The sequence below is a fragment of the Hippoglossus stenolepis genome, chromosome 14 (assembly GCF_022539355.2).
Source record: "Hippoglossus stenolepis isolate QCI-W04-F060 chromosome 14, HSTE1.2, whole genome shotgun sequence".
Classification (NCBI taxonomy): domain Eukaryota; kingdom Metazoa; phylum Chordata; class Actinopteri; order Pleuronectiformes; family Pleuronectidae; genus Hippoglossus; species Hippoglossus stenolepis.
The window spans coordinates 24739224-24762352 of NC_061496.1; the positions used below are offsets into that span (position 1 = coordinate 24739224).

The 23129-nt window shown below is 41.6% G+C and overlaps 2 protein-coding genes across 2 annotated transcripts; one reads left to right on the top strand and one right to left on the bottom strand.

Annotated features, from left to right (window-relative positions):
- Window positions 1-4311: 4311 nt before the first annotated feature.
- On the top strand, window positions 4312-10747 carry LOC118121171 (60S ribosomal protein L5). The gene is made up of 8 exons (XM_035176881.2): window positions 4312-4438; window positions 4930-4999; window positions 5096-5211; window positions 5457-5591; window positions 5753-5955; window positions 8086-8263; window positions 10320-10408; window positions 10589-10747. The coding sequence occupies exons 1-8, from the start codon at window positions 4436-4438 to the stop codon at window positions 10686-10688; spliced, it is 894 nt and encodes a 297-aa protein (XP_035032772.1). The 5' UTR covers window positions 4312-4435; the 3' UTR covers window positions 10689-10747.
- A 530-nt stretch (window positions 10748-11277) lies between these two features.
- Window positions 11278-21273, bottom strand: LOC118121170 (divergent protein kinase domain 1A). The gene is made up of 5 exons (XM_035176880.2): window positions 21003-21273; window positions 13123-13257; window positions 12879-12986; window positions 12613-12789; window positions 11278-12160 (listed from the first exon to the last, which is right to left on the bottom strand). Exons 1-5 carry the CDS (start codon window positions 21054-21056, stop codon window positions 11348-11350), a joined length of 1287 nt encoding a protein of 428 aa, XP_035032771.1. The 5' UTR covers window positions 21057-21273; the 3' UTR covers window positions 11278-11347.
- Between the last annotated feature and the right edge of the window lie 1856 nt (window positions 21274-23129).

Below are 23129 nucleotides of genomic sequence, written 5' to 3' on the forward strand. Positions count from 1 at the left end.
ATAAGAGCCCAGAGGCTCTAGCCTGCCCGAGGAAATACAGCAGACTGAGTTAGTAGCTTCCTTTAAGTCAAAGCTTAAAACTTATTTTTATCATACTGTATTCCCCAATTTGACCTAATTGAAGTTTTTACTTATCATTATTATTTCCATGGGGGTCCTTCACACGTTTAGTGTTTTTATTCTTTAATTTTTATATGATATATGATGTATTTTATGTTTTTTTACTAGTGGGTTATTTTAGATTTGTGAAGCACTTTGTATCTTTGTTATGACAAGTACTATATAAATAAATATATTATTATTATTAATTATAATAATAGTAATAAGCCTATTCATAATTATTTCAATTCAATAACAAATTTGTAACAACCTCATTCCATTCTTTTATTCTACTACAAAATTTGACCATGGAAGACATCATACACTGCAGCCAAAATACACTCTACATTCTTTCACTAAGAATATGAATAGATATCATTTTACAGTTTATCAGACACATCAACAGGTCAACCAACAAAATAACAAATTAGCGATTTTGGTTTTCAGACTCAGAATCAGAAAATCTGTATTGATCCCTTCATGGAAATTGTTTTGTTATTCCCCAGACACTATGGAAAGAGCCCCAGTCCATATGAGTGCTTAGGTCAAATAAAAGAGTCTGGAGCTTCCTGTTGTGTGTGGTGCTTATCGGATCAGTGTCTGATCCTCAGAAAGTCTTACCTGAAGTTCATTGCTGAGAAAAAAAGAAAATACTTCAGTTGGAGTGGAGGTTCAAACCCTGTAGGCTCACAAATAACTGCGGCTCCTTCAGTTCAGGTGCCTCGTCTTCATTGTAGAAACAGGAAATACAAAAAATCCATTCATGAATACTTCCAATTAAACCTGTATAATTAAATAAACACTGAATAAATAGAAAATATGATCTATAATGAAGCTAAACTGACAAGTGGCAGTTTAACCTCACATATACAAAGCTAACTTTCTCTGAGCGAGAGACGTAAAAAGGAGCTCATGGTGAATGAGACTGCCTTGGATCACATACCGAATTGTCCTGAAACCTACTCTTCAGGTTTTACATGGGATCAGTGACGCATATCTTTTGTTGATTGTGAGACACTCCTCCGGTCTTAGAAGTAACTGAAAAGCAGCTGACGTTGTACCCTTGACCTGGCAACACCATCGAGACTTTGTATCTGACACACACACACACACACACACACGCACACACACGCGCGCACGCACACACGTGACTGAAACCATTTGAATGCCAGCCATATTGTGTACTCCCTCATAAAAATAAAAAACCCTTGCTTGTCACATATTATTAGTTCCACCAGTGTTTTTCCTAATATGAAAAATAAAAAAGTAACGTTTTAAAATGCATCAAAACGACAGTGAATGTGTATTATAGGTATAGCTATATAGGTATATCAGTCGTATATAGCGATATATATAGCCATATAAATAAAAAAGTTTGCACATTTGTGTTTGTGTACAATGATCTTATTTACAAACGTTTGTTCTTATGCAAAAAACTGATTTTACTTGCTCATACAATCATCCTGTGCCACGGCACTTTACTTATAACATTTCATACAAACGACTACAGTGAAAAGGTGTATATAATGTACATACTCAGCATTTTTTATCAAATTTTTATTGTCGTGTCTACATCATTCTGACCTGCCTACTGCTGTAACAACTGAATTGTCCTGGTGTGTGTATTAATAAAGTTGTATCTTATCTTACCTTAAATCAGCGCCACTTGACTGAGGCACATTACTTCGCTGGTCAACAAGTGACTCTGCTCCTCTGATGTTTTCTAATCATTCACACGTAGAACTGATCTTTATAAAAACCTGACGAATTCATATTTATGTTCCTGGATAAACGGGGCGTCACTTCTTCTGCAACAAAGAAGTTCAAACCCCGCAAATTAACTTCTTTCTGTCTGACACCAACTGATAATCACAGGGATAATCACCAACTAGTCCTATATTCTAAAACAGTTACTAATCGATGATGTCAGGTGATGTCACCGGATCGCTCCGGTCACTTTAGCCCGGATGTCCTAACTGTGTGCGTCACGACACGTCTCGTGTTGTGTGGCAGGTTTAAACATGTCTCATAAACTCTGGAGCGAATCAAACAAACACACAGAATACGTCAGTCCTGTACGTGTCCTAATAACTTGTGATCAGTAATGGTGTTTCTTGTTGCAGTGTAAAGTGGGCGTAGGTCAGAGGGGGGGTGAGGAGGAAACAGACTCAGACACAGGACGACCGGACCTATAATGAGCGTCTGTCCTGAAGTAACGGTGTTATAATTATTCAGCGGTGGAAACCCGCTAAAACAATGAACGTAGCTGGAAACATGATAATGTTCAGTCACTGCATCGTCGCAGAGTCGTCCACCTTTATGCAGGAGCCCAAACATTAACACGTGTACTGTTGCTGCTGCGGCTCCTCCGCTCTGTGCTGTGTGAGTCAACCTAACCTGATGTGGGTGTATCGCCAAATGATTGGTTCGGCGCGGCGCTATTCTCATTCTCACTAGCTGTTTGTGTTGTCCGTCAAAATATGGACGGGATGAGTTCTATCGACGTTATATCGACATGTCTTAAATTTCTATCGAGGAAAAGTTATATTGCGATAATTATCGATGTCGTTTTATCGCCCAGCCCTAAATGTAAGCATTTATGACAAGCTGTAAGAATGTGTTAGTGTTGATATATGTTGCTGTCCCAAAAAGCCATGACCGTGTGACACTGAGCCAGTATGCACAACACCGGGACCCTGAAATTGAAGCAGTTATTATGTTATTATTGAGACGTGTGCTTTGCCTGCGGTTACATGTCAGCATGTCTTCCATGAAAAGGCTTATTGCTAACAACTCAAAAATAATAATTTCTATCTTTGAACTCCTTAGAATATGAGGCATGAATGACATATGGCTTTTCTGAGGATATCTATATATATTGGGATATAGGCAGGTTAATAAGTGCCTTGATTTTTGTTTTTGCCAAAATGGCAAACCAAACTCATTAACAAAGTAATACACATCCATCTATCATCTCTACCGCTTGTCCTTTTGGGGTAAAAAAATCTCTTCTGACAGTGGGCAAGAGGTGGGGTACACAACGGCTGTGGGGTACACCATGGACCCAGTGTATCACAGAGCCAGCATACAGAGACAAACAACCCTTCACACTCACATTTACAGACAATATACTCTACAATTAACCTAACACCAATCCACATGTCTTTGAACTGTAGGAGGAAGCCAGAGAAAATCCCGGTAAATAGGGGGAGAGCAAACTCCAGATATAAAGTCTGCTGGGATTCAAAGCAGGAACCTTTTTGCTGACCAATGCACAACTTTGCCCCATGAACACGGCACACTTGAGGACTGATCACCCATCAGCTGGCTGACTTTGTGAAGGGTTTATAGTGTTGAAAGGCCAAAACACCCAATTACACGATGGTATACTACTGACATACGTTCAACAACAAGGATTTACTTGCGGAAAGTGTTCAACACCTATTGGCACCAGGGACAGTTTTTCATATCACGTCTTATGTTTTGGTTTCTGAACCTCTGCAAATATTTAAATTACTTTTACCTCAAAGAAATTCAGATTTTAATGTCAAATTTGAGGGAAAACAGAGCACCTGGGGTGTGGGTGATACGGTGATGTCACCACTCCCATTGACACTCGTTACAAAATTCAAAAATTCCAGAAAATATCAAAAGATAAATGACAGCACCAATGTTCTGAACGAGAAATGTTTTTTGATATTGAGTTTTTGGTGAACAAAGCCCACAAATAAATCTAGATTAAATTATTTCAGCATTTAAGGTTCAGTGTGTTCAATTTAGTGACATCTAGTGGTGAAGTTTCATGTTGCAGCTGAATACCCCTCACCTCACCCTCCCAAACATGAGAGAGAACCTGTGGCAGCCTTCAGTTGTTATAAAAACTCAAAAGGTGTTTAGTTTGTCCAGTTTGGACTACTGTAAAAAACTATGTAGAGAGGACCTGCTCCTGATGTAAATATAAAGTATTCAAATATAAAGGGTAAAGAAAACAACAATTTGTACAGTTTAGATGAGACACACTAGTGAAAACATTACTAGGATTATTTCATATTCAATCTATGCCAGTAGATCCCCTTCACCTAAATCGTACACACTGGACCTATAACACCACTGACACTTTGGTCGGGTCAGGTGTGAATTTTGTCAGTCGTCGTGGTGCCTGTCGGCTCCAGGTCGGCAGGGGGCAGAGTGATGAATCCTGTGCGGCATGGCCTCATCCTGTCACACGGTATTTACGGCGCATGCGCTCACCGCCCTTCCTTTTTCCAGTGCAGCGGAGTCAAGCCCCAGTCTTTGGCTCCGGGCTCCTTACTAAGGAGACGAAAAGACTGCAAAAATGGTTGGTACCTCGTCCCAATATGCGCCTACATGTGTGCCACAGACCGACATAGTGTGCGGTGTCGGGTCAGATGTTTGAAAACATGTCGCTGGTGTTCAGATGAAGATAGATTCAGTCTTGCTAACACTCACCCGGGTCCTCTTCAACGTGGCCTAATGGCCACCCTCACAAACTCCCCGCTTCCTGTTGTCTATGGACTGTGTTGGTGTTTATGTTTCCACCAGTGTGTCACCACCGAGTCCCCAGCTTCACCTCCCCTCTATTACCATTATATTCAGCAGGTCCTTAGCCTGCTTGCTCATCGTCAACTCCGGTGTAGCAGCGGTGCTAACTCCCGCCGCTCACTTCCCATAGCGCAGCTAGCTCATGTTAGCCCGGTCCACCGATAACTCTGACACTGACAGCTCAACTACTCAACACAGCAGATCTGCCAACCTATCATGGAGTCGTCTTTTGTTCTCCTGTTTTGAAGTCTTTATGTCCTCCTGCAGGGTTTTGTTAAAGTGGTGAAGAACAAGGCCTACTTCAAGAGGTACCAGGTCAAATTCAGGAGGAGGAGAGGTGAGACCACCTGTGACAGTCCGCTTCCTCTCAGCATCCAGGCTACACTTCTTTTTGTTTGTCAGTAATGGAAGTGTGTGTGTGTTCTCCTTCCAGAGGGAAAGACTGACTTCTTTGCTCGCAAACGCCTGGTCGTTCAAGATAAGAACAAGTACAACACACCCAAGTACCGGATGATTGTTCGCTTCTCAAACAGGGACATCGTCTGCCAGGTGAGCATCAGCCGAGGTTGTCTTTTAAAAACTCTCCTAAATCTGCCAACATGTGAATGTTTGTATGCATCTGTCAAATAAAGGTGTGTTGAAGCAGGTCATGCCAGTTATAACGCATCCCATCTAAGTAGTAATAAGTAATCAATTGAAATTGTACTGTGTCGACCAGTATCAGTCGTCAGTGTTTAGTCCATGTCCAGGTGTCTCAGTGTGTGAACTCATGACTCCTTGTGATTGTGTTGCAGATTGCCTATGCCAAGATTGAGGGTGACATGATCGTGTGTGCTGCCTACTCACATGAGCTGCCAAAATACGGGGTCACCGTGGGCCTGACAAACTACGCAGCAGCCTACTGCACTGGACTGCTCGCGGCCCGCAGAGTATGTATAACTTTGGCTGTGTTTTTATTGACTCTAATTATTAGTGCTAAAAAGATAGAGTTCATGATGAATGTCCTTTTTTGTTTTTACCTTTTCAAGATAAGTTGTCAGGTAAAGGTTGTAGAAGCTTGTTCACCATATGTCAAATGTTTGCTCCTCAGCTGCTGAACAAATTTGGCCTGGATAAGGTGTACGAAGGCCAGGTGGAGGTGACAGGTGACGAGTTCAACGTGGAGAGTGTTGATGGTCAGCCAGGCGCTTTCACCTGCTACCTGGACGCTGGGCTTGCCAGAACCACCACAGGCAACAAGGTGTTCGGTGCTCTGAAGGGGGCTGTGGATGGAGGCCTGTCCATCCCTCACAGGTAACCTTTTACCCACCCTCGCCTTCAAAGTGCTTTGCAGACCATGTGTGAAAATGTTTTAATTCCAAAGTGAGGGAGCCCATTCATTTTTTCCCCCCACATTTAACATGTTGAATGAAGTGTCAGACGGGTTTAAGAATTTCTGACACTGTCAACCTTACCTCGGATCTTTTTTATGAAGAAAAAAAAATGGCATGCCTCTATAGGACAACAGATCAAATGATTAACATATGATTCTATTCAGGACACCATATTAGCACTACCACCTGTTTCCTAATATGCTGAGAATGTTTTCTCTTTAAAGGACCTTTTCATGATAACCATTCTTTAATTAGCTTCATGTTTTTGGTTTTATTGGCTTTAATTTTCTTAATTGGAACAGACAGATCTTAAGTCATATTGTAATGTTTGAACTTAAAGAGTGTGGATACCTGTTGCCTGGGCCATCCACAACATTTTACACTGCAGGTGCCTGTAATCAGGAAGATAGTCCTAGTTGGGTTTTTGTGATGCATGTGGCTATATTCTGTTTGGTGGCGAAAAGAATATAGCCACAAATGCAGGACCACCTACTCAAATGCTTGTTCTGGTAATCTGTGAAAGTGGTGACTGCACATCAAGGCTGCTCTGTCTGATACTGGACGTTTCAGTTGGTCAGCCTGCTAGTTTGCATGAAATATCTCAATATGGCTTTAAGAAATCCCCTTAAAGAAATGAGGGTTGATCAGTAGCATTATACCTCATTCAAAAAACACATGGGTCACATTAACAAAGGACCTGTTTGGATGGGCAAATGTGACATCCAACCCTATTCCTGAGTGGGGGGGACAAATGGTTTCTTCGATGCATTGCAATGCAGACGTGAACGACTCTTTGCGAAACATAATCGAAACATGTTTTCTGCTACATTAATGTTTTCAGCTATGTCCCGTCCCTGCATAATAACCACTGCTGCTTCAGAATCAGGACAGACACGCTAAAGGTCTGGCCGTCTTTTACCGTGTCAGTCTCCTGTCGGAGTGTCCTCCCGCTGACCTGCGCTCACTTCACACTTTAACAATAAACACCTACACTAATCAGCACTGTGCACACATGGTTCATCTGCTACACACGAGACTCGCACAGCCACTTCATCGCTGTTAAAGTGACCGAAGCGATTCGGTTTCCTGATCCAACACCATAGAATAATAACTAAATGCATGTGGTTATCAGTTTGTGTGAGCAACAGAGACTGACAGACACGTGCATTCAGGCTGCAGAGTACTTCCCGCAGAATGTATTTGTTCGTTTTTTTTACCTTTTTTATTATTGCAGAAGACGTGATGCCCGGCTTATCCAGGAACATAACTATGAATTCAGCAGGTTTTTATAGAGATCAGCTCTGAGTGAGAGTGATTAGAAAAGAGTAGAGAAGCGGAATCTTGTTGACCAGCGGAGTAATGCACATCGATGCTGCCAAGGAGGGCCACTCTGATATAGTTAAGGCTAAAGATGCAGCACCTATGTCTAAACTGAATGTCAAATCAATGTGGAGAGCACTGACCACTGCTATAGACTGACTGTTGTAGTCAGATTTTTTAAAATGTAAATTACATATCATGCAGTTCACGCTGTTGTATTGATGGATGCACTTTTGTGAACTGTACACTAGTTTGATCCATTTAGCAGCTTCAATTTTCAGTCACTGCAGTTCTATACCCAGCATTAAAATGTGGTCTGGAGTATATTGGTGTGCCGACTCGTCAGGTAGTCTCACTCAAATGGTTACTCTTGTATTTTGTTCCTAGTGGATTACAATTATTTTTGTAGGTTTTATTTGCGGGAGATGTGAAAACAGCAGCTGAATGACACCATATCCAAACCCTGACATCTAGTCATGGTTTGGACAGCATTCAAATTACACAATATAAAATACTCACGATGTGGCCATGTGATCATTCTGGTGTGACTGTGGAAACAAGTTAAATGCTGAAACATCAGTGCAATATGTACAAACTATAATACAGCACTGTGTTCAATATAACTTGAGCCAATGTTGTGACCCAGTTGAGGAGGTTCTTCTTTGAGTTTGATGTTTTAAATGAACCAACTTAAGCATTACCTCATATCTGCACCTTGTTTGTCTTCCAGCACCAAACGCTTCCCTGGATATGATGCCGAGAGCAAGGAGTTCAATGCTGAGGTCCATCGCAAGCACATCATGGGCATCAACGTGTCGGAGTACATGAGCTACCTGATGGAGGAAGACGAGGATGCTTACAAGAAGCAATTTTCCCGCTTCATCAAGAATGGAGTCGCCCCTGATTCGGCAAGTCCCCTTTATGCATTATGAAATAACCTTTCCACTCTGTTGCATTATACAAATCTGTATGCTGTTCTTGTGTTGGTGTTGATCTCGTCTGGGCCATTTAAAGTGTTTGCGTAATTTCCATGCAGCAGCCATCACTCCTGGAGGTATCTCATGTCAGAATCTTTCCCCTTCAGTTACAATGGTACCTCAGGTGCCAAGAGATTTGGACCATCAAAGTGGTCAGCAGTGATTCCTCAGGAGAAAGATCCCAGGGCCACAATACACTGGTCATATCTTTTGATACAGGAAAGAGGGGAAATATTGGCAGGGTTAGGTTTTTTTGACATGGAGTTAAATGGGTCATGACACCAGTTCAAGTAATTGACATAATTCCAGTAACTGAAGGAAATTGAGCTTATCAATAACTGCATTGTAACACAGAATCAGGCTAGTTTCTTAAGTGCAGATGTGTAGAGATGCAGTTCTGATTTTGTCATATCCACTCGACATGGCTCCTATTGGCTAGTCATTTAATTGAATTGTCTAGATGCACGATATGGATTTTTTTCCGGCCGATACCGATGATTACATGCTTGACAATACCGATAATAGATTCACATTTCTTAAAAATAAGTTCAGCCTGTACCTGAGGGTAAAATTGCTAAATATAGTAAGAAAATATTATTAATATTCCATTGTTTACACAACAAAAACTGTTTTTTAGTGAAGTACATCAGAAAACTTTAAAAACCTTAAGGTGTAGGAGGAAGATTTCTCCAAAAGAATTCATAGTAAATATTTTGACATCTCAAGTAAGACATTTTAATGTATTAAAATAGTAATTCTGATAAAATACTGAGCTGCAAAGCTAGTCGCCAGCAGCTTTAAGTTTAAGAGATTGTAAGTTTATGTTTTCACCTGGTTAATTTAATAAAGATGCTGAAAAGCACCAGTAACGTCTCTGGCTGTGAGTGGGAGACCCCGGTGGCATGGTCTATTGCCTCAGTGGCGCCCAATGCGGTTGGGGCTTGCTCCTGTCTGCCGCACCGATCTGAAGCCGGCGACAAGCATGGCTCCGATTCAGCGTCCCCTCGCGGCACTGCTGCACGGACAATCGCTTTGGCCTCTTTTTTCCCTCACTGACACTGGCTGCAAGCACCTCGTATTCTCGCCATACATCATCGTCGCGATGAAAGACTCTAAGGTGACCTATGAGATCTGTTAAAATTTGCAAATGTTTTTCCCACTCGGAACCTTTGCACATTGCAATCCTACAGTCACTCTCAGAAGGGCTGAAAAACGTCCACAACGGAGAAGCAGTTTCCGCTCCGACGTAAACACATCACGCTGGGTAGGACAGGCACGGCTGAATGACGTCATGAGCGCGACCAGGCGCGCTGTTTATTTGACGTTTTATTGTCCATAATTTCAGATTCCGATAAATAAAGAATACAAAATTCCCATTATCGGCCCGTTAATATATCGTGCGTCCTTATACAAATCTATCAATCATTCTTTTAGTAATCTGTGCCTCATAAATAAAATTGAAGGCAGTGTTTGCCTTTTTTACATTTTTCTCTGAGATTTTATGTTAAGCCGACATGAAATCGGGAGGATTGGCTACAGAGTTTACCCACACTCTGCCTTTCACACATGTACAACGCAGCGGGAGGTTCTCTGCACAGACGTGTTCCCAATAGCAACAAATCTTCATTATTCAGATGAGAGGTGGAGGAGCAGATAGAGGCAGGTGCACAGACACCGGTGTCGGCTCTAATCACCACAAACTCTTGACGTCTTCTACCTGTGTCACTGCTTTTTCACCAGGAGATGTTTGTTTCCTTAATTTTTGCATCTGCCGCTTGTAAGAAGCGCCATTAACCCCCCTTTCGCTCTGTGTGAATCCAGCTGGTGTCCCTGCTGTGCTCACATGTCAAATTTGGGCAGATTTGATTTAATGTTTACTTTTACACCTTTTTAAAAATCTACAAATATCTAATGCAGCTGTAAGAAATAAATTGCCCAGAGATGAGATGTGAAGTAATATTTGACTGTTGGGGTTTCTATCTTTCAGATTGAGGAAATGTACAAAAAGGCTCATGCTTCCATTCGTGACAACCCTGTCCATGAAAAGAAGCCTCCCAAAGAAGTCAAGAAGAAGAGGTGACATTAAAATCTCATTATGTTTACATCATTTCTGAAGGTTTATTCTGAATAAATTTGTAGCAAATTATGGTGGCTGTCATGTTAATCCAACCTTGAAGCTAGCTCAGGGTTACACCAAACTTGAACAATACCAATTATAAAACTGCAATGGTAATTTACACGTTTTCTGTAACCTAGGTGGAACCGTGCCAAGCTGTCTCTGGCCCAGAGGAAAGACCGCGTCGCCCAGAAGAAGGCCAGCTTCCTCCGGGCTCAGGAACAAGAGGATGCAGACTGAGGCCCCAGTCTGTAGGGGTCCTAATGCAGGAGTTTGTCGAAATAAATTTGTTGAAAAGAGTTGGCTCTCTTGTGTACTTTGTCAAATTGTACCTATGTATCCTCTCCCTTCATGATCCTCGTGGTATTATGGTATAACTAAATTATTCAATAGAACTGTGGCTGATGAACGATTATAAAAAGTTTCTGTATGCTTGGGTCATGCACGAAAAGGCCAATTGGTTCTGCATAGTCAGCATGGCTTGTTGCACAAAAGTTGTGACTTTTCTACAGAATTTGTTGTGCATATGGTGCCATGTCTTGGTTATGTGAAAATGGAACAACCCAATTAAGATATTGCTCAGCTCAATTTAGACTTCACTGAAAAAGCTCAAGTAAGCACTTACAGTTTGTGCACATGATTCTTAGTCAAATGTATTGTTAGTCACTATTTTGAAAACCCACTTGTCATTTTGCGCCAGTGCATCAGTTTTCTTAATATTACATAATTTAGTACTAAAGTCACTTTCCGTAACAGCTACAGAACCAACTCACTTATACATGTAAGTTCAATTAAAGAGAATCCTATTTTTCACCACAGTGAAAATGAATGTTTTTTTGTTTTTTTTATTAATGCAAGGACAGGATTCGGTCTTGGTACCCGTGGTAAGTGCTTATCTGTTATGAGTCTTTCGTGTGAGAGATTTTCTTCCATAACAGAGTCTTAAGATTGTTCAATATCAGTGAGTGTTCGATTTCCATCTGTTCTGTTGAACCTTTCAGTGCAATGCAGGCATACAGTTGCTTCTCAAGCTCTGCACGCATGTCATATGGCACCCCCCGCAGAACGTAGTCCTTGATTGCTTCACAGGCTTTGGCCAAGTTTGGCCTGGTCACCTCTGGTGTGCAGCGGTGCTTGGTGAGGTCACACGAAGTGAGGCAGTCAACCCCGTAGAGACAGTCCTCGTCCACGTTGCAGTGCTGTTGCCTAATGCCTTCTTGGAAGATGGCTTCAGGAACAATGTACCACGCATCAATCACCTTCAGGTCGTGGCGGTCGTTGTAGCCGAAACTGTTGGCGCTCACGTCACACATGAGGAAACTGCCAAAGTTGCCGTGGAAAACATCCTCGACCAGTTCCAGTAGTCCGATGGAGATCTTGGCCTTGTGCGGCCAGGAGGGAGTGAACCACTGGTCCATGCTGCGACGCAGACCTGTAGGAATCCACACTTCCATAATCCAGGGTAGACTGATGCCATACATGGGAAAGTGTGGCACCTTCTCCATCACGTACAGGTCTCCGCAGAAGCCCAGCAGCTTGGGCATGTGCTCTCTGTCTCGTAGGACTAAAGCTAACAGGAACTCATTGAGCTGAAGCAGAGCCCACGTGGAGCGAGCCTCGGGCAGAGAGATGTGACCGTCCTTGTTGGCATCGGCAACTGACAACACTTGGGTTGTCAGGTCTGCGAGGTTGGCCTGAGCCCCGAGTTTAGCCTGTAAACGCAAAAAAGAAAAGGGCAAATCAAGATTTTTAAATTCCGACTTCGGTGGGTTTGTGTTTTTCAGTCAGAAAGTCGAAAAACGTGAACACTATAACCAAAATGTACAGCATTTTTATATTACAAGCATTTAAACAACTTCATTCGTCTTCACAATAATTGCATATAAACGAAGGGCAAAGAAAAGGGATCAGGTTTTAGAAGCATCCAAATCATTTAAAAATGTATTAATCATAAAATGATGATGTAATACGTATATATTGGCTAAAAAGTGTTAAGATCTCATTATACATTCATCCCAATTAACCTGTTTTTCCGATTTGTTGTTCCGACTTCAGATGGTTTTCATGGGAATTTTCCGTTTGTAACTTTTTTATTCTGACACCACATGAATGCACAATTAGTGCTAAACTTAACTTTGTATCATTAGGATGGATAGCTCCTAACCTTAAGGTGATCGAGAATCATCTCCCTGAACATTTCCACTGAGGTGCCCTTGGTGGGCTTGTCGAAGGCCGCAGCTTCCTTCCTGGGCTCCATCTCATTTCCTAAATCGTAATGAGGAGCCACCTCCATCTGGCATTTAATGACTCCCTCCAGGTCTCCCCAGCTCCCTGAGTAAACCTGAAATGAACAAGGCAGGCCAGGGGTCCAGTTGGATAAATAACAATTAGAATGTAGAGGAAAGATAAAAAAAAATAAAAAGAACGCACCTGGCTGTTTGGCTTGGCAGTGAAACACTTCCCTAGATAAAGTGTGTCCTTCTCACACAGGCTGCTGCAGGCAGAGCCATCAATGACTCCTTTTTTATATTTGTCACACTGAAACACACAATGGGAGAAATCAACAGCCCAACATGAACTGGAGTATGACCACATGTACACTGTGAATAAACAGTTTATATATTGGTATAAGATCTGGATCGATGGATCCACCTTGGAAATGGAAAACACTCACTATTGAATTTTTGCAGTCGTGTCCTCGACACAGCTCTGTGTAGGATGAGTACTTCACATACACGATCCAGCTGCCCACGAAGAGCGTCAGCCAGGAGAAGAACAGGTACCTCATGTGAAGGTAGGAGAATCTGGCCTGTGGGAAACAGGTTGGAGAATTCAAACAGTGTTAGATGAAATATCTGCTTAAGAGGTCACAATAAAATTGTATTACTGATTGTATATATATTGTAATATGCTCAAGTGCTTTCAGTTAAGTTTAATTCTGATTCTTACTCAGGTTATTAAACATTTTTAAGGGACTGATATTTCTGAGTGTGTGCAGATCCAAATAAAAATCCTGATGCACTGAATTTAAATGTGGTTTCATGGGACAGTTGGGCCTTGGGGCAGGTATGTGCCATTGTTTTATGAGCTAATATCACCTGATGTAGGGTATAGATGGATTATTATTGAGTGATAAGAAGAAAGTCACACACTGGTATCTGTGGGGTGGAAGGTTCAGGTTCGAGTGGGTGACGTGACAAAATGAGCCAGACAGTTTTACTTGTCCTCAAGGCCACAAATTTCCCTCTTCACACATCATTCTTTTGCCACAACAAAATTAGTTTTCTTCCACCTAAGCAAGCATGATTTACTTTGTGACCACCGGAGAGACATGATCACTACCCAACTGCAGAACTTCAGAAAATCAGGAGGCAAAGGAGGCTATCTTCCAATTCAAATCCAATAGAATTGAAGTAAGTGGTGACCACTTCTTCAAACGAAACAAGACAACAGAAAAAAAAAACATAACATGCCTCCATACTGTTACTGTGGTGTCATCCAAGTGTCCGTAAGCCACGACATTCAAATGTGTCGAATAAGTTTTTAGCCTAATTGTCTGTTGTTTTTTTACGTTTGAAGAAGTGGTCACTGTTTGGATTGGATTTGGCTGCAACGCTGTTCACCCCTGAGACTCCTAAAGAGTTCTGTGGACAAAAACACTTCACCCACCCCTCCATCGGCATTGTGGTGGGTAGCCAATGAATGAATTTTCATTTTGGGATAAACTATCCCTTCAACATTACTGATTTCTTCAGAGTTTCACACGCTGTAGAACTTCAGGCGACAGGAATTACAGACTTTGAGCCATTAAGAGTTTCAGAGGTGTGTCACACTATTGTCCCTGCTTGAACCAGCTGTATCGAAGCAGTTTCACTACGGCAACCATTAACTGCAGTCTGAGCACATTCGACTGATTCAGATCAGCTGATTACACTGCACATGCACACACACGAGCACACAGTGAAACAGACACATTTACAGAGACGCACAAAGACATACACTCACATACACGCACAGACAACTTGTTATTGCCACAACAGCCCAGAGCACCAGTCGTCCATTAGTCACTGCAGTTCGGCTCCAGTTTAGCCTCCATGGAATATTTAACCTCTTCATATCCGTTCTTACATTCTTCTAGATACATTCTTTAAATTGAATACATTTTAAACAGAGTCCACTCTCTAATGGTGAAATAAATCCCAGCAATAGAACTTATGCCAAATAATAATTCTGCCTCTCATGTTGATCTCACTTCAATGAACTGTTGATCCAGGCGTGACACCTTGTAACTTAGATTAATGAGAGCATGATAGTCATCTTTGTTGTCCTGAGGCCTTATTTTCTGTTCTTTCTTTTGTGTGAAGAGCACACAATGTGAACTTACTGTGGAAACTTCTGTGGGGAACAGTTATTTTTGTATAAACCTGTAGTAATTTAATCGGAAATAAAAGGAGATAAACAAATGACACTTGATCACTCTCGCCATGAAGACCAACGACTACATGGATTGCCAAAGGCAAGGCATGGGCCTGCATAAGTCTCCCTTTTCTCCAAGACCAGCAAAGTGTTGGTGCCAGGGTCCAACCAGATTCCTGGCCAAGAGCCGGAAACGGTTTGAGATTAGGCTCTGGGTCTGAACCGGGCCCTTGAACTGCCTTGGTAGAATAGGAGTATGATTTCAGGGATCGCCATACTGAGTGTAAACCTACATGGGAAAGGAAGATCAGGAGGAAGAAGAGAAAGAAGAGAAGGAAGAAGAAATTAAGTTCTCAATGGTCGACAGTATAGCTCTATTAGCTGGGATTGGAGGACTTGAGTTTGACTGCAGAGCTGTTCTGTGAAGATGGTTGAAATTTAGTGCATTTTTTTGTGTCCCAAATTGCCCAACTCAATGTGAGTGCCGTACCAGTCCTCATTGAGCATGCAGTCCAGAGTTTTTGTGCTTCACTATGCTTCTACCTCACCAATATACTATATTATATCTTCTACGTTACCTGGGCAACAGTCCCTGCGTGGTATCTCGTTGCCATTTGTGTGTGCGTGTGAGACTGGGTAAATGAGAGGCAAATTGATATCCAACAGTGCAAAAAAATTTACATTGTCATTATTTTGGGCTCTCTGGGTACAGCAGAAGAACCTGTGAGCACAACATTGGCCTATAATTAACGTGTTAGAAAACAGCTGTCTTTTTAAACATCCAGTAGACTTGAAGTCAAATTGGCACTTGGAGTCCTGTGATCAGCCAACAAACAGCTTTGCTGGCCGTAAAAACCAAAACAATGAGCCAAAAGACGCTTCAGAGAATTGAAGGGGACCGTGGAGTGGTGATTCACTCAAGGTTCCTCACTGTGATATCATTTAGTGCTACTTTGAAGGCCAAGCTGAAAAATCTGAAAAAATCCCACATTCATCTCTGTTGTTTATTAGGAAACAGTGAGTGTAAATTGAATATAAATTAGTTTCAAACTGAGTTGTATCACAGACTTTTAAATAGATGCTCTGTAATTAAAAGGAAATGCTGTTTGTATTGGAACAGTGGAACAGGCTCCAGACTCATTACCTGGTCTTTGGATTTTCTTTCTAATTACCCAGTCGATAAATACAGTCTACTTAGATGCATAATGGCATTCCTCCAATTTGAGAACATTAGTGAAAAGTACTTTTTAGCAGCCCTACTTTCCTGTCTATTAATGAGTCTTGCACTCAGTGCTTGACATTGATGGACTCCCCCTGCCTCCAACCTCTGGCACTTTCAGTTCCAATTTTCTTTATTGGCTTAAGTGTCTTCATCTCTCCCCCTCTTTCTTTTTTTCCTTTCTGCATTACTCTCTTGCTACATCTTCCTCTGGGATCTTTTTGACCAAACAGTCCAACAGAAAATAACTTGATGGCGACTCAAAGATGGGAGTTGATTATTGTTATCAGTGTTGAAAGGGAGATGTGTATTCTATCATTTGTCATCAGTCTCTAAATGGATATGCCATCAATAGTCTGAATTTGACAGCAGCGTTAGTGCAGTAATCATGCTTTCAGTGAGCCTTGATGTTGCACTCTAATCATATTTGCCTCTTCACAGTGGAGTTTATGTGCTTTTAAGTCAGTATTGTGAAAATGCAACGATCAGACTTGATTCATTTCTAAATCCGTATGGAAGTCAGACCAACAACCAGAGGTAGTGTCTGACATGATGGCTGCCACTGTGAGTCATGTGATAATTCTCTGTGTTTCTCACTATGAATGACATCTTTCTCATTACACAGAATCATTTGATCTACTGATAATGTCAACAATGGTAATTAGTGCATATTTAAATTTGACCACTTTCAATCATCCTGAAACCGGAGAGGGCTTTGAAATATCATTCCAAAACAGTACAGGTAATAAAGTAAATGGACTGTTTTTATACAGCCCTTTAATGTCCTATCGACCATTACAAGCCACATTCACCCATTCACCTAAACATCCATACAGCAGAGAGTTCATTATCTAGCCCAAAGACACTTCATCAAGCGGACTGGAGGAACCGGGGTTCCAACCTCCAACCAACTGGTTAATAGACGACCCCGTCTAATCGGTAAATGGTTTGTGTTTATATTTTCTAGTCTTGATGACCACTCAAATCTCTTTACAGTGTAGTTTTTCCATTAAACCATTTATGACCCGCTCTACTCCCTCTACCCGCCCACAACACATGGAGACTAGAATGGCACTCAATAGTAAATACAGGATGCACATTTATTTCAACTAGGTCCATGCATTATTCCAGAGGAATACCAAATTTAAATGGGTTGTTCCCTGACCCATACACTAATTTCTATGGTAATCCGTTCAGCAGTTTTCTATGTAATGCTGATAAATAACAGACAAATAAACAAACGCACATGAAAACATAACCTCCTTGGCAGAGATAATTAGAAGTACTAATCACAGATTTCACAGGTATTTAATTGTGGCTAGTCACAAAAATCTTTCTTCAGTCAGACAACTCGCAAATATCTTTGACTCCCCTGTCGGAGCCTACGGCTAGATACTGTGGTGGTGGAGGGGCTGAACCGACTGGCAGCAGTACTGAGGCAGGCCAGTAGAGGCATTGACAGCAAAGGGGGAGATGGGAAATCTTTGCAGCTAAATTGGGAGGGTGTGTACGATAGAGGATTGTGGAGAGTGAGGCATGTCACATGAAAAGAGCAGCGCAGCTTGAGTTGGCTGCATGTGTGGTCAGACGGGAAGAGCCACCATTGTTTCTATTTCTATTGGGAACTTCCTTCACTTCTTTACAAACTGTGTTGCAGTCATCTCAAGATTTTTTAAATGTCTCTCTGACTGCTAATTGTACAGTTAATCAATAGATGTTTACATTGCAGCATCTACAAACCAATCATCTTAAAAAACACCCCACAAAAACAGAACATGATTCGATTAACAGCGACATGCTATTTGAACAAGATTTCCGCTGCTTTGTCTGCTGATTGGTTTACTTACAAATCTGACCGTACAGGCCCACAGCACGTTTAACAGCAGTGACCACACAAGTAAGAGCTCCGCGTACCTCACATTGATTTTTTCGTAGGTGAAATGCATCAACAGCAAAAGCATCATGGAAATAACAGTCTGCGTGGAGACTAATTTATGATTGGCCTTCTTCTGGTCGATAGATTGTGGCTTTTACTTCAACTCTGTGCAATGCATTTCTATCTCTGGGATTACGTATTGACCCTGCGTGGGGGGAAAGAGATACACAAACATGGCTAATGAGGTGATATTGATTGTGGCTTCCGTGACAGCTATTAATTAGACACTGACTGGGAGCTGTGGCCATATGCTGAGGTGGATGGAAAGAAACGTCTGTCTTCATCCGGTTGAATTTACTCTACACCCACATCCCTGTTAATCCTATTGAAGCTCTGAAGTTCTGTGACATAATATACAGAGATATGAGCAAACAGTGTACAGCGACAGAGCGTCTCCTGATGTTGAAATACACAGGCAGAAAGGAGATCAAGAGCAGCACATTACGGTTCTGACACTTTTTTTTTTTTTCTGCAGCTGGCACACCATTCATCCATTATGTATGATTATAAAGCTATATCCCTCAGAGGTTGCCGGTTAATGGGTTGCCAAGCAGAGCTGAGGAAGACAGGAACAACAGGAACAACAGCTGCAGGGGGCTGTAGGAGTGAAAAGCAGATGCTTATGGAGTGTTTGCTTGACATCTTTTACAAATATAAAGAAAAACATAAAGAAGGATCCAGGTAAAATGTGGATCAGTGGCTCATCATTGCGTCGCTCACTTGTCACAGACTCTCTGAACAGGATGCCACACTGCCTGCACGAACTGCACACAGATCTGACTCATCTGTCAGATCTGTGTGCAGTTCACCACAAATGCATTCAAAGCACATATTTTTCCACACTGACTCAGTTCTGCGACATTAGCACATGCGAACTTTACATTTGTCAGCAGTGTCGTGAAGTCTAACATTGCAGACACAGCGTCCACACCCACACACACAATAAACTCAGCCTTGTGTTATTCCTGCAGGGAATGGAGCCTCCTGTCATGGGAAACCCCCGCCCAGGTCCGAACCAAAAGGTTATAGCTGCATGTGCAATGTTTATTGGAACATTTTAAATGTAAGTTATGGATGGTAAAGGTGATATTTGTAAAGCAGTTAAATCATCGGAGATCAAACTGGAAGTTGACCCAATTTTAAAAAGTAATCTAGGCTATTCCTGTCCACTCATCTGCAGCTATACTCAAGATCTCTCTCTCCCTCTCTCATTCTTGTATTAAGGTCTCCGATGGCAGTTTGTGGGACTTATTTATACCGGCCATGAAAGTTAAGGGCACTGTGCTTTCAAATAGAGAATATACACTTGGCATCATCATGACGTCCAAACCAGCCTGAATTGTTCCCTTTTTCAAGTCATTTCCAGGTTTGCAAATTGTTTTGTTCTCACAAAACATAAAGATTTAATGAATTCAATTGTTATTACCTCCACCAAGGAAGTATTGGTTCACCCCTGTCCGTTTCTTTATCGGTTTGCTGTTCGTAAGCAAGATTACACAAAAACGACTGAATAGATTGTTGCTAAGCTTAGTGGAAGGATCGGTCACATTCACTGCAAGCTCGGGTGTTTTTTATGTTTTAACTAATTTCCTGAGGAATATTTCATGGATAATGCAAAAAATCTAACATATTTAACGGACTGATATTAGTGCCCTAGATTTAAATTTGAATTAAAAAGAAAACAATATCAACTTTTCTTTATAAAATGAACACAGCGACATCTTTGACAAACACCTATAACAATGAGACTACATAGAAATGGACATTTAAAAAAAGAAAACCGTTATAATGTTAACATGGCTTGGTAATTGTTAAAACATTAATTTGCTGTCAAAGGTAAACATTTTTAGAACAAGCAAAGCTCTTCATAGATGAAACTGTTCAGCATCAGCTTGACTGATGTTTTACCTTTAAACTGTTTGAATCCTCTCTGCTGGGTGACAGCAAGACATAAGAGACACAATCCTTTTTTATTGTTTGTTTTGTCAGCTAAACTGTGCTTGATCCAGCAAATTTGTATTTGATCGTGAAATATAAAGACAAAGAATTGAACCTGCCACAAGCCACATTCCTGGTTTACAGGACTCGACAGTCTCTGTGTTCCTGCGGAAAAAACAGCTTCTCTCCGAGGATCTCTGACAGACACTTCTTATGTTGCCACTGCAAGGCTGAGGTGGCCTAGAAAACTGAACGAAGCTGGTGCCCTCTCTTGAGACCGTCTGTCTGTGCCTCGATTCTTTTCACTTCACTTGACAGTTTTTGTCTCTTACATGCGGCGCAGGAACAGGAAGTGTGCAGCACCAGCTGCTATGAGTCTGTGATAGAGCTAAGAGTCGGAAATATGCAGCCAAAGAAATAAGATACATGGAGGGTGGATTTTTCTCCTTTACCACCTCAATCAACCAGGGAATGACCTTTTATTAAGTCTGTCTAGTGTGGTTCCTGAGAACTCCACATGTCCTTTCGGGACTTCCCCATGCAGCCCGGTTTAATTTTACTTATGAAGAAGGCCGCTGTGGACTTCACCTAATTTCACCCATTAACCTGTTACATAATTTCCTTGACCAGCTTCAGAGAGGAGGATGGCCAGTAGGGCAGCATCACATTTGGTAATTGGTGGAGCAACTCTGCTCTGTGGTGACTTATAAACAGCATCAGCACCAAGCTTAGGTTATATAATTAAGGTTGGTGATGGTTTGCAGCCTCAGAACCAGCATCTCTCGACTGTGTGACTGTACCACCGGGATGCAACACGGAAGTGGTTGCTATAGCAACGGGAACCGGGATGGTGGTCGATTCCCGTCGAGCATCAAGTGACTTTATGATTCGGTCTGTGCAACCTCCACCAATTTACAACACATGCATGTGCAATATATATGAAGGTCAGATGATAATAGCATGTATGAGACAGTGTTCAGTCGCACCAACATGCAGGTTATAAACTGAGAGGGTTGGTGGAGAGGGCTTTCCCAGTATAGCTTACCTGGATGTACGGAGGCTTTCTGACGAACCCCCACGGAAACAGAGCCCTTGCCATGGCCGACGCAAACCATCTCACGGCAGCTGCAGGAGGAATCAGTCACTTCTCCTTCACACGGAGTCAGGGGACGTCTGTCGCTCCGACCCTGCTACATTTCCCGAAGATAAAACACCAGTGATTGCGTCGGCAGGCTCCGCGGATGTGCGCTCCGATGCTGCGGCGAGGCTGCACACTGAGCTGCGCCGCCGACTGCAGCGAAGTCAGACTCATGTTGGCCATGATCGCCCCTGAGCCGGGCTGACCAATAACAGAGAGAGCAGCGGTAACATATTCTGACATATTATTTTTGTTCTATTCTAGTTTTAATAATAAAATGCTGTAAAAAAAAAAACGAGATTTTATTAAGGGAAGTATTTCGCCCTGCAATTGCCACTTAGAAGGAACACAAATTGTTATTCTTAAAATTACATAAAGTCAAATGTTGTCAATTTCTGATAAACCTACTGTGTAGAGATCTCCTGTTCAGCATCAAACACCAGACATACAAAGTTCATGTTTAGGTATGTGTTGTGTATTTAGCTGCTTAAACACCTTGGCCTTTTTTTTATTTGACAGAGTTTAGCATCCATATCAAATGCACTGAGACTTCTCAGGAAGCAGACGTTATGGATGTAGAACATTCTATTCTTTATATACTTAAATACTATTTCATGTCATAATTCCCTTTCATAGTTATATGGAATATAAATAACATAAATATGAAATGATTGTTTTGTCTATAATTTGGGACTATTTCAAAATTTGTACCCTCTGTAAAAAAGGCTTCTGTCTATGATTCTGAGAGATGTCCTGCTGGCAGCTTACAGGTGGGATGACTGAATACTGAAGACTGCATCTTAGGGAAAATGCACCAACAAAAGGTAATGGCAGTTATGTCGCACATTAGCATGTGGCACGCATGCATCATCACCCATAAAACAGACAGTGCTGCCTGCCAAGTGTGAAGAATACAATAGAGACATTTCTACAGTTGGATATGACACATTTCATTGCACAATTTATTTATGCAGCACAACAGAGCTGTGATAGCTGCACTGCTGTTTGGAGCAAATAACTAAACAAAGCTGGCATACCTGTCTGGAATATTGGATTTACTTTAGGAGAAATGCCTGGCTTTTGGAGGGGTAGAGGACTATAACTGGAAGCAGATAAGGTATTTCCTGCAATTATGGCATGCTGATTGCCTCGAGGTACTTGGTGGGCAGATAAAAAAAAATCTATTTCCATGTGAGAACAAACAAACAGCAACCTTGTTGATGCAGAGATGGGGGCAGCAGCACCACTGGAGTGCACAGAGAATACAGCAGAGGGATATAGTGGTTGCCTGATTAAGACAAATGTAATGCACAATGTCTTATGTACTGAAGGCCTGCTCCACAAACATAGCTTTTCAGATTAATAGAAAGTGGAAAACGTCTGCATTGATTTTAAATTCCAATGCAAAATTACATGTATCATTCATTCAGTACCAATAAACCAATGTAGCAGCCCACACTTGCTCATTACCATGTCCCCCCATTAAAATCTATCAAAACACAGGAAGTGGCCAGGATGACAAATTAGATCATTTTCAAAATGGTTTGACTTTTGTAAATGTGATGGGATTATCAATAAGAGGTATTTGTGATCAATGGTCTTTGAGGATCCTAATTTTAAAGTGGGTGGTAAGGATGGAAACAATTCATGATGGAGTAAAATGCTTTATAAGACCTGCTTTTCTGGGAGAGAACCGACAGCGGCCTCAGAAGTAACTGCTGTTAGCCTCCCCCCTCATGGTGACAGCCCTGTATTACAGTTCTACAGTTACAACCAGCTTCCTGAAGTCAACAGGGATGTAGAAGACAGGAACATTCAGAACATGTGAAAGTAATTTCACACTGAGAAATGTCATGATGATTAAACCCATATGCAGAGTTGAGCATGAGAGTTAGTGACCAGTGGATGGCGGTTCATTGGAATGATTCAAGCTTATGTATAAGTTTGATATCTTTGCAGATAACCATCATTACAGTGCAACCATAGAAGGAGCTTTCCCCATATAATTCACAAAATGTAACGCAGCAGGATTTC

Excerpts from the sequence above, each read along its gene's own strand:
- LOC118121171 (XM_035176881.2), top strand. Across the intron at positions 5,000-5,095 it reads CAAATTCAGGAGGAGGAGAG|AGGGAAAGACTGACTTCTTT; the intron begins GTGAGACCACCT and ends TTCTCCTTCCAG. Across the intron at positions 5,212-5,456 it reads ACAGGGACATCGTCTGCCAG|ATTGCCTATGCCAAGATTGA; the intron begins GTGAGCATCAGC and ends ATTGTGTTGCAG.
- LOC118121170 (XM_035176880.2), bottom strand. The coding sequence starts at position 21,056 with ATGGCAAGGGCTCTGTTTCCGTGGGGGTTCGTCAGAAAGCCTCCGTAC. Across the intron at positions 13,258-21,002 it reads GAAAGCCTCCGTACATCCAG|GCCAGATTCTCCTACCTTCA; the intron begins GTAAGCTATACT and ends TGTTTCCCACAG. Across the intron at positions 12,161-12,612 it reads TGATTCTCGATCACCTTAAG|GCTAAACTCGGGGCTCAGGC; the intron begins GTTAGGAGCTAT and ends TTGCGTTTACAG.